Source organism: Musa acuminata, chromosome BXJ3-6 (genome assembly GCF_036884655.1).
Source record: "Musa acuminata AAA Group cultivar baxijiao chromosome BXJ3-6, Cavendish_Baxijiao_AAA, whole genome shotgun sequence".
Lineage (NCBI taxonomy): Eukaryota > Viridiplantae > Streptophyta > Magnoliopsida > Zingiberales > Musaceae > Musa > Musa acuminata.
The window spans coordinates 6,848,398-6,859,523 of NC_088354.1; the positions used below are offsets into that span (position 1 = coordinate 6,848,398).

An 11,126-nucleotide genomic window follows, 5' to 3' on the forward strand; every position below is an offset into this window, starting at 1 on the left:
TTTAATGTTCCTCAAGTCTTTAATATAAATGATTCATACTTCTTTGCATGATTCACCTCTCTGTTTATACGTACAAGGAATTAAAGTACTTTTATTTAGTCTTATACTAACAAAGAAATGTTATAATAAATTGACATTTATCCATCAGACACTCAAATTTAAGCTTTTTATCTGTGCATTGGAATGGAGTCTTTGGGATCATCCTGAGTAATCCGCAAATGCATGAGATCAGAGATCAATCAAATGATTGTTAGTGACTAATTTAGCAAACTGTTGCACATTTTTAATGATGTAGAATGGTAATCCTCAAGTTGCTACAACAACAAGAACAGTATTTAGGGATTAGTAATTCTTAAATCCCATCAAGTGATTATTTTTGAGAAATTAAGCATAATTCTTTGGTCATACAGTTTGAATAAGTTAATATTTGGAGAGGTTTTTTTTTTCTAATAGGAAACCTTTTCTTTCAATGCCATCTGCTGCTTTTCCAGACGGCATAATGCTTGCTGATCACCCTTCCCCAGAGGACATCATACCCAAATAATTGCTTGGCCTTCACTCCACTACATTATTATTATACTTGTATGGAAATGCATAATAAAGCCAACTGGTGTGAGTTAGAATGTCATCCCATCCCTTGGAGTAGTTAAGCTTTAGCTCATGCAGCTTTGTCCAAGGAACAGTAGTGCAATAACACTTGGAAATCTGCCCCTAATGCAGCTAATTGGACAGTAGTATGCATCAAGGAACCTGCGCTGACTGCTGCAGCTCACACATCACAGCTTTCCAGACAGTGGATTCACCAAATCAAAAAAAGGGACATTGCAGCTGCAGCAACCCATGTGTGAAGCTGGATTAAAGAAAAGGGAAAGAACTGAACAAAGTCTAGAGAGAGAGAGAGAGATGATGATGGGTGTGATGGGAAAGCTTTAGAGTTAATAAAGAAAAGAGAAGAAAATGAGGTGGGTGTGAAAGCAATGGACTTGCTCCCAGACCCCTTAACCTCCTCTTCCTCCCACTCTTTTTCAAGATCTCAGCAAAAGGAAGAAGGAAGAGTGTTGAAGAGGTGGTGAGGAATGGGCCTAAGGATCTCCCTGTTCTCCTGCTTCCTTCTCATTGTCCTGCTTCATTCAGCCAGATCTGATGGTACACTCACTCAACCTGTGGTATCTTCTTCTTTCTTCCATATATTTATGAATTATGAGTTTTGATGAGGATGATTGTGAATGACTGTGAAATCACGTTGTTCAATGACTGGTGAGTGAATCAGATTTATTAACTCCAGATTTGAAGGGTATGAAGAATGGGATGAATCTGTTCATGGAAATGACCATGAGATGGATTGTGGACTCCCTTATGAATGTCTAATATGTTAAATGATCCGTGTGTAACAGGAAACAGAAACTTATGGATTATTTTCCATGTCCTAGACTATTTCCATGGGACACGATAGAAGTAGCTTCATATTGCAAGAGGGGAGCTTGAGTTCTGTGCACCATCTTTATTGATTCAGATCTTTTTGTGACCTTATTCTTGTGATGCTTGTGATCTGTTGGCTTGTTCTTAGCACCCATACGATGAAACGTTTTAGTATTGTTCTTGTGAATGGAGTTTACCCTGGCAGATGGTTATTCTTGGCAACTATTTACTAGATATGCCTCCTTCTGGCTCAGATTGCTCCAATATGGGGAACTCCCTATGCAGGAAAAACATTCATTTGAGTGAGTTTGGCCCATCTATCTCAAATATCTCTTTCATTTTCTTTCCTCCCTTTCTTTTCTCCTTCTAATTCAATCTGACTCAGTTTTCTTGTATTCTTCACATCTCTATTTTAACCTTTCTTTTCTTAAATTCATTTTTTTGTACTCATAGGCTGTTTAGCTTGAGAACTCACAGTAAGTTTGCTCCTATAAGACCTGCCAACCAGGGTTTTTAGTCATGGTTATATTCTTTCTGCTTGCAAATGTAAGATTGCATGTATTGACCCTCGCTAGATCCCCTCATTCGTGCAAACCTCATGCACTGCGCCAACCTATGTAGGCTTCTTAAAGATTGCTATTATTGTCTGCAATTCACCCATGTAGATAATAGTACTCGACTCTTGTCATTAAGTCTACCACTCATCTCAGTTATCAAGATAAGCACATCAATCAATTGCTCATTCTATTGATTTCTTAGGGAGCCATAGGTCATTTAGCTGTCTACCAATTGTTTAGGACGCTGTTATTAGATTAGAGGTCCGGAGAACTCCAAAGAAAGCCTTTCATCCCTGCCAGTACCTCAAAAGAGTATAAGAAGAAAATTTTCCACTTCTCCCCTGGACTCAAATTCTAAAGGGCAAGTAATCTTCCCCTGGTTATGTGTCATCTGCTCATTCCATTTCATGTTAATATAGGTTTTGCCCAATAGGTAAGCCAAATATTTGCTTAATTAATAAAACATTCATATTCATGTTGATGCACATGTGGTAGTATTATGAACATAATCCAGCTCAAGTAAACTAGCTTTTTCTGCTGGAGAACTGGAATGATTGAATATAGGATGGGAACAACAGATGGACCTATAAGAAGCTTATGACCAGTAAGGTCTCACAATCGATAGCGTGTCTTAATGCATATATAAACTTTGATGCCTTGTTGTACAAGGTCCAGAGATCCAGGATTACATGACTGGAGTGTGTCTCAGGTTTGGGAAAATGAAATGGAATTTCAAAGTTGTATAGGCTTAAACTGGGAAAGTTATTTAAGAGCTACTGCTGAAGAAGTATTTCCTGGGTAGCTACAGAAGCTAACTAAGAGAGGAAATCTTGTTACCCGTCAGATCATGTAAGTTGCTTGTTTTTTAATGGTTCTGGTGCACAATTCATTTGCTGCATAGATGTTCGTTATAAGTGACTATTTATCTGATCCGGATACATACTTGAGTACTCACATCTTTTTTTCCTAGTTGTATGATAATAAACCAATTTTGTGTTTTTTGCAGGATCTTCTACTTGATTAACATACTTGTATTCATTTGCTTTTGCAAATATTCAATGCTATTCCTCATAGTCCTTGCATTAAGGTCATCATGGTGAAAAACACAGAGAATCTACTTGATTGACGTACTTGTATTCAATTCCTTTTGCAAATTTTCAATGCTCTTCCTCATAGTCCCTGCATTGAGGTCATCATGGTGAAAACACAGAGAAGAAACAAATAGATTTTTGAAATAATTTCTCATGCAAAAACAGAGAGAAGAAACTTTGAGGCCTCCATAACTTGTAAAGCAGATAGAAGAAACAAGTAGCAAGAAGAAAGCTAGAGTAGAGAAGTTTGAATAAATTAAGAGGTAGGTAAACTGGAAAATAGAAAATGATTCACCATTTTCATGTCAAAGATCAGTAATGAAACCAAGTCAGTTATATAACATGTCCAAAAATCAGTTATATACTAAAGTGATCTTGATGTTAGCCTCCTCCCCCATTCCTATTCCCAGCACCTTCCAATCCTCTCTTAATACAAATGTCGGTGGTGTGACATCATCAAAGATGATATTCTCGGGATCCTGGTTATAGAAAATGCAAATTGATTCATGACCATTTGGTTTCTTGTAAGAAATGCTTTACTGAGTTTAGTTGTTACAGGTTGGTTGTTGCTTATGCATTTGACACACGTAACGATGCTGTGGCACAAAGTATGTGGTTTGGCTTCCATGAGCAACCCAATCCTTCTGCTGTTGTCCCTAGTTCAGATATATGCCTTCTTAGTTGTGGCAGCTTCTGTATTTGTTATGGTTACAAGGATGTCTAGAGAACAGTTACATGTGCTGATATGCCTATGATCTGTTTCATCGACAGTGATTCTTTTCTTGTATGTCACGACTTCCATAAGAGCAAACAAATCCAGTAGTATCTAAATTGGAAGAGGAAAAACCATCCTAGTTGAGTCATCTAAGGTTCTCTTGGTAGTCTGCCGATACTGATCCACGAGAGTGGATAAGTTTGGCAGCTGCAACTTAATTGACTGTCATGCTCTTGAAAGAGTCCCTTCTAATATCCTAGTCTGGTCTCGGAAAATTTTGCTTTCTTATACTAGTCAAACCGCTGTGGTTTCTTGCATGGGCTTCTTCTGTATTTGTTATGGTTACAAGGATGTCTAGAGAACAGTTACATGTGCTGATATGCCTATGATCTGTTTCATCGACAGTGATTCTTTTCTTGTATGTCACGACTTCCATAAGAGCAAACAAATCCAGTAGTATCTAAATTGGAAGAGGAAAAACCATCCTAGTTGAGTCATCTAAGGTTCTCTTGGTAGTCTGCCGATACTGATCCACGAGAGTGGATAAGTTTGGCAGCTGCAACTTAATTGACTGTCATGCTCTTGAAAGAGTCCCTTCTAATATCCTAGTCTGGTCTCGGAAAATTTTGCTTTCTTATACTAGTCAAAGCGGCATAAAAATTAGTTTAATCACATTCTGGTTGTTGTTGTCTGACCTGATTATTGATAATCACATCACTTTGAAAACCTAATCTACAGCATTCATATAAATTTTCATTAAGCAGGAAGCACTAATAAGGCCACTCTTGTACAAGGGTTGCTTGATATTGCCTTTCATAGATGTATAGCTTGACAATTACTTGTTTCACCTTAATTCTTAACTTGATAACCTTTCCTAAAGCTATGTTAAGTGATGTGTTGCCATCAGAATATGCATCGGTTGATGAAATTGATTCCCTTGCACCTTAATGGTTGTTGAAGCGGGGAACTCCACTTCTCATATCTGATTTAGGTTGTCTAGAGTGACCATTGCGGCTTTAGATGCAGTATCGGCATGAATTTGCAGAAACAGCGAGTTCTTTACTAGTGTACCACCATCCCTCAACTATGATCTAATAAGTTTATAGCTCGCCAGCATCAGTAATCAAAATATTGCGTTATTTATCAGATTTTCACAGTACTAATCTGTACTTTCCGTTGGAAAACATCTCATAGTCAATACTTTCTTTGCAGACACAAGCAGTCAGCTTCTTAAAGGGATTAATGACTACAGAGTTTCCCTCAACCTTTCTCAGCTGACAGCAAATGAGAATGCAGATTGCTTAGCAGAACAACTTGCATCGGCATACAAAGGTCAAGACTGCACCAACACGACTGGATCCGACACTGTTCCCGGGACGGAGCAGCAGTTCTCAAACTTCCCTGATTTCCTCAGCAACTGTCACCTGAATGCGACGGTGATTCGGGATGGGTCGATCATGCCAGCTTGCGTGCCAGGATTGGATCCCCAGCTTGTCTTGGCCAACTTCACCAAGTCCCAGTACAACCAAAACCTGAATGATAGTAGCTACGTGGGAATCGGGCTGGCTGATGAAGGCAACTGGGTGGTGGCGGTTCTGACCACAAATACACCTGCCGGAAACTATGGCCCAGCCACAGACACAGGAGCTGGCTCGGTGGTTTCCATCGCTGATCACCGCTGTGTGATGCTGTTGCTGCTGGGCTTCTTCATGGTTTTGATCAGCTAATTAGTTCTTTTCTTGCATGACGATCGAATTGTTCCAAAGAATATGACCTCATTGGAAAGACTTGGAGGTGTTATCTGACGAGATCGTTTTCATCGCAATTCTTTTAGCTGTTATAAAAAAGGGAAAAACCTGATTGATCACATCCTCGTCTACCATTTATGGATGGAATGCAGTGCTTTGTTTCTCTGTTCTTCCGTCTGCTCCGAAGGCCACAACTGGTGAAATGAGTTCACATGGTGTGTTGATGTAGACGGAAGGATGGGCGTCGTAAGAAATCTGCACCTAAAGTCCAATCATTTCGGGAGCACAAAGCCGTGGCCTTCTCCCAGGTTCCTCTTGTCTGCCCACGTACCGACGAGACGACACTCTCTTCAATCCCGAGGGTCAATTATTTTGATCGCACCACCACCTTGCCTGCACATATGCAGATCTGCTCCCCTGCTTTCTATTCCTCTGATTCCGAAACCAATAAAATCACTGAATACGTCTTTTTAAGCCCATTTGCCCTGTCCTCTGATTCCCAGCCTCTTCGTGTTCTACCGGAGGATTGAGCAAATTGCATTATAGTGTGAGTTTCCAGCAAGAGATTTCCTTAAAAACTTCCGCTCTGGTTGTAGAAGACCATTAAATTGTTTCCCCTGTTGTTAGCTTCACTGAAACTCGAACATACTTCTCTGTTTCTTTTATGTTGTGGAGAAAATGTTATGGAAAGGAATGGGTGCCCATAGTCTGAGCAGAGACCACCTCTCTCTATCGGCTTTGATGCGGAAAAGGAGTGCAGAGCTTTACGTGGGGACAAGGATATCTACGTTTATCTTCTTAAAACAACAATCCATGGGGACGCAGCCACATGACGCTACTGCCTTCTCCCATCGAGCAGAACAGTGCATGGGAGGAACAAGGGAGAAAACGACGATCGAAGCTTAATGGCCCAGTAGGACACCTGCATGTGGACGCATCTCCTACCCTTTCCACTTTCCGAGAACTCATCCTCTACACGCCTGCTGCTTTGCTCAAATGGCAAATACCTCCTCCTACAGCACACGAATGTTAAGACTTAGTTTCTGCAAACCAAGACGAGGTAAGATTTTGATGAGGTCTTGCTAATTTCGTTTAGAACGGGACGTGCATGTCCGGCCTTTTATCTAGCGTACAATTAACGCAATAATTGCATCGAACACATTAGTCCTACTCTCTAAACCCCTCGTCCATATTTGTCATGCGTCATGGCATATAAGGAAGGCCTCCTGCTTCACCCTCGCCTCAGTCCTGCGAACCTGACTCTAATCCCCATGGACTTCTCTTCCCCCTCCTCTTCCTCCGGTGAAGTCGTGATGGCCGCTCTCCTCGGCCTCCCCTCCCGCTCATTCTCGGATCTCACCCGCTCCCTGTCCTCCAACGTCCGCCTTCACCGCCGCCGCCTCGCCTTCCTCCTCCTCTCCCCCATCCACTTCTCCCTCACCCTCTCCTACCTCCACTCCCTCTCCCTCCCCGAGAAGACCCTCCTCCTCGCCCGCCATCTCCTCTCCTCCCTCCAAAACCTCCTCCCCTCCCTGTGCGGGCCCTCCCGCCCCCTGCGTCTCTCTGACCTCGACGCAGCCATCCTCCTCATGGCCATGTGCGACTCCTACAACCCAAACACTACCCACCACTCGAGCTGGCACTCGACGGTCGCCGACAACGTTCTCCGCTCCATCTTAAGCCCCTCGGGGCTCGGCAACGATGCATGGGCCGTCGTCTGCGAGTACGTCGATGCCGCCGTCAAATGCCGGCGGTTGATGGAAGTTCTCTCGGGCAGTGGCTCTAGCGAAAAGGTAGAGGGTGAAGTCGGCGCATCGGTGGCGGCGGTGGTGGCGCTGCCGTCGGTGGAGTGTAGAACCGGAGGGAGGGAGTGCGTCATCTGCAAGGAGGAGATGGAGGCCGGGAGGGACGTCTGCGAGCTGCCGTGTCGGCATCGGTTCCACTGGGGGTGCGTGCTGGGGTGGCTACGGAAGCGGAACACGTGCCCGTGTTGCCGGCACGAGCTGCCGACTGAGGATGTGCTCTGTGAGATGGGGCGGCTATGGAGAGCTGTGACCAGGATGGGCAACCAATGGAGGACATGAGCAGGCCACAGTGTTGGAGGAAGATGTTTGAGTTGACTGTTTTTGGTTTATTGTGCGTGTACACATGTTGGTGATCATGTATTGGAGGGGAATATTAGCTCAAATTGACATCAATAATGGAGCAGCTTACTGGATGTTCTAATCAGCCCATCTTCTTTTCACCCTTCCTGTAGTTGCAAAGTATCATCCATTCCATCTTATTTCTTTTCACTGTATCCTCAAACCGGACGGGAAATATTTACTGCAAACCATGAAATCTGCATCTGCAATGCAGTTTCCCATCACAGCAGATGTTTCTTACTCTTCACGATCAGAATATAAAGGATGCTACGATCGATGCTTCTTCGCTTTGCTTAGACTGGCCTGTGCCTACCATTTGTCAACCGATTCAATTCTGATGGGTGATGCATCAAACCTATTTAATTACCCTATGGAAAGGGAAAATAAATAGATCTGACAATCCTCGACAACTTTTACCATCTTTTCCTTTGCTTGTTTACTAGACAAAGGTAATGTTCTCCACATTTGTTCCTTTTCATCTGACTGATAGATTTACTACGATCTACCTTTCTGATTTCTTGTAATTGTGATCTCACAGGATCTTTCTTGATCCTTTTGTTTTTAACACCAATAGACGTTTGTGACCATCAGATATGAACCAAAAAGAGAAAACGAATGTTGCATAATGTAATGAAGAAGTCGGTTGATAGTTGGTGGGAAAAAGCTATAAAAATCTAGTTGATGAAACGAACGATTATACTTTTATTTTGGAATTCTACTATCTACTGATTAAAAAAAAATGATAAAAGATCTTCTCTTCCACCTTTGGCCTCCTTCCTCCCCAACTTGTTTAGAGCCCCTAAACCTCATCTACAAGGATTCCCCCCTCCTCCTAAAGTCCAATAACAATATGCATGATACCCTCGAGACCGTAGATGTTACCTTCGATAATGAAAGATTATACGGGATTCAGATAGACATGTTGGAGTAGTGGTTAATGAAGATAGTAAGGTTATCGCATACATACAGTGTACAATGAATGCGCTACACCACGAATCTCTCTCATTTTAACTTGTATTCCATATCTCCATCAATCAAGCAATTCGAGTAAGAAAAGTCTCGAGGGTCTCGAGAGTTGTCACAATGTGGATTGACCCATAGAGTGCCCATATTTGAGGATAATAAAGAAGAATAAAAATAAATTATAAATAATGGTATAATAATAATAACGTAAACAAAGGATAAAGATGATAAGACATAGACAACAAATAAGATGAAAATCGGGTGTAATATCATCTTTTAAAAAATAAAAAATATTCTATGAAAAGCATGTTTAAAAAAATAAAGTTTTTTTAAAAAAATTATTTTAATGAAAAATAATAACAAATGGTAAACATTAGAAAATCACAGCCTCTTTTTTGTCATTATTATTTGTACTCTGTCACTAGACCAGAATAGGGACCCACTGCTTTTTCTCAGAGTCGAGTATGGTACTCGGTCGTGGTAGAAGAACATGTAATTGTACTGACTGTCAGCGAAGTCATATAAAAACAAAAACACACACGCTGTATTATACGTCAGAATTGGTAAGTACCTTAATAACACCACACCGTAATTTAATTTTACATTAAAAATAAATCAATAATTACATATCTACAAGCGTTTGATGAATATACTATTATTAGTTTTAAGCATAAGCATCTTACAACAATAATTTAGGATCAACAAGTTAATCTATCTATTATCTAATATAATCTAATCAAATCAAACCAAAACAAACCTCCGCCGCTAGGGACTGGAAGTCATTGTTTATGCTGGATCGATCCATCTCAGTATTGTGGATGGATTGGTTGCATGTCTAATACCCAAACCCATTGAGAATTTAATGCTTCCTCACACCTTTAATAGATAATTTTATCTCTAGCAGCTTTGTGCTTTCTCTAGTACTACTCACCTTCTTCTAAAACATCAAGTCTATCGTTGAGACTTAATGCCTTCTCACACCTTTAGTAGATAATTTTAATCTCTAGCAGCTTTGTGCTTTCTCTGGTACTACTCACCTTCTTCTAAAACATCAAGTCTATCATTGAGACTTAATGCCTTCTCACACCTTTAATAGATAATTTTATCTCTAGCAGCTTTGTGCTTTCTCTATGTACTACTCACCTCCTTCTAAAACATCTAAGTCTACCATGTACATGATTTTTTTGTCATAAAGGTGTCACTTATATTTTTCATCTAATATCCTAAATATTTCTCATCATCATTAATACTCTTCTTCTTCCTTCGAGGACGATGACATGACCAAAATGATAGAATCTTATGATGGGACGAAAACGATAAACCTCATGAAAGCAAGGGAGGCGACTACGATGGATAAAAGTGAAAGAGCCTAAGGGAGGGGAAATGAACGAGGATATCATCGAAAAAAATATAAAAAGATAAATTATTTTAGGAAAATAATATATTATTTTAACAGTTATAAATTAATTAAATCGTTAGCATTATCTTTAACATAACCCCGTCGAGTATTTTTCTCCGACCCACCGCCATTGTCGTTGCAAGTACAAGACACAAGTATTGGTGTGAGTGCGTTTGGATTCATGGAATGGAGCTCAGTTGCGTTCTGATTCACCATTCTGGAAAACTGCAGCAGCCACACAATCTGTCGAAGAAGTGTGTCAAGGAACAGTAGCTCCAGTATTGACCACGTACTGGCCATTAACTTCCCACATAGAGAGAGAGAGAGAGAGAGAGAGAGAGAGAGAGAGAGAGAGGGGGGGATGGTCACCAGGATCGAATCCACACGCTTGGTTTGCTTCCTCAATTGTTCCGTTTGCTGTCAGTTCTTCCTTGCGAGGTCAAGCTTACGAGTGCTCAATACAGCACCCACATTACCTCTAAACAAAAGCTGGAAATGAACAGCGGTGGGCAGGTGTTGGAACTTTTTGGTGCATGGATGCTGTTAAGAGACAATCGGAGTAATATGACTCGTGGATCCATGATGACACCGTCCGCAACCTATTTCTGTCGTTCTACTTCTTCTCGGTAGTTCTTCCGGTAAGAAGGTAGGAATTTTCACAGAGATTCTCGGATTGAATAATCTGCTTCCATCTTTTCACAAACCACATTCATGATAGGGAAATCCTCTATTCTGTTAGGAGGGAGGATTTTCCTCCAGAATAGAAGATTTCTCTCAACAAAGTAGCAATATTTCCTCATATAATTGAGAAAATCTTATTTGCTATGTGATACAAGTTGAGCAACAGAGCTAGAGTGAAGTTCATCTAACACCTTGATGTGATTCTTAATACGATGTTTATCCTCGTATCAATCATATAAAGCCTCCTCAGGACCACGAGAAGATGGCTGTGCATCATGGCCTGAAGAGCTGTCCCTTCCACGGGATCCTCAACATTGTTCGGATCTTGTGATGCATTCTTGCTCATCTGCACTATCGAAAGAGTAATTGGCAACCCAACACAAGCACAGCCACTAAAGAAAGATATCTT

The 11,126-nt window shown here is 41.1% G+C and overlaps 2 protein-coding genes across 2 annotated transcripts; both read left to right on the top strand.

Annotated features, from left to right (window-relative positions):
• The first annotated feature begins 927 nt into the window (after positions 1 to 927).
• Positions 928 to 5,649, top strand: LOC135640177 (uncharacterized GPI-anchored protein At5g19250-like). The gene is made up of 2 exons (XM_065154380.1): positions 928 to 1,146; positions 4,995 to 5,649. The coding sequence occupies exons 1-2, from the start codon at positions 1,077 to 1,079 to the stop codon at positions 5,507 to 5,509; spliced, it is 585 nt and encodes a 194-aa protein (XP_065010452.1). The 5' UTR covers positions 928 to 1,076; the 3' UTR covers positions 5,510 to 5,649.
• A 969-nt stretch (positions 5,650 to 6,618) lies between these two features.
• LOC135640176 (E3 ubiquitin-protein ligase SGR9, amyloplastic-like) lies at positions 6,619 to 7,759 on the top strand. The gene has a single exon (XM_065154379.1). It carries the CDS (start codon positions 6,736 to 6,738, stop codon positions 7,612 to 7,614), a length of 879 nt encoding a protein of 292 aa, XP_065010451.1. The 5' UTR covers positions 6,619 to 6,735; the 3' UTR covers positions 7,615 to 7,759.
• Positions 7,760 to 11,126: the final 3,367 nt, after the last annotated feature.

What these genes read in the sequence shown, in the direction of transcription:
- LOC135640177 (XM_065154380.1), top strand. Translation starts at nt 1,077, where the DNA reads ATGGGCCTAAGGATCTCCCTGTTCTCCTGCTTCCTTCTCATTGTCCTG. An exon ending in TCATTCAGCCAGATCTGATG is followed by an intron (nt 1,147 to 4,994) that starts GTACACTCACTC and finishes CTTTCTTTGCAG; the next exon opens with ACACAAGCAGTCAGCTTCTT.
- LOC135640176 (XM_065154379.1), top strand. Translation starts at nt 6,736, where the DNA reads ATGGCATATAAGGAAGGCCTCCTGCTTCACCCTCGCCTCAGTCCTGCG.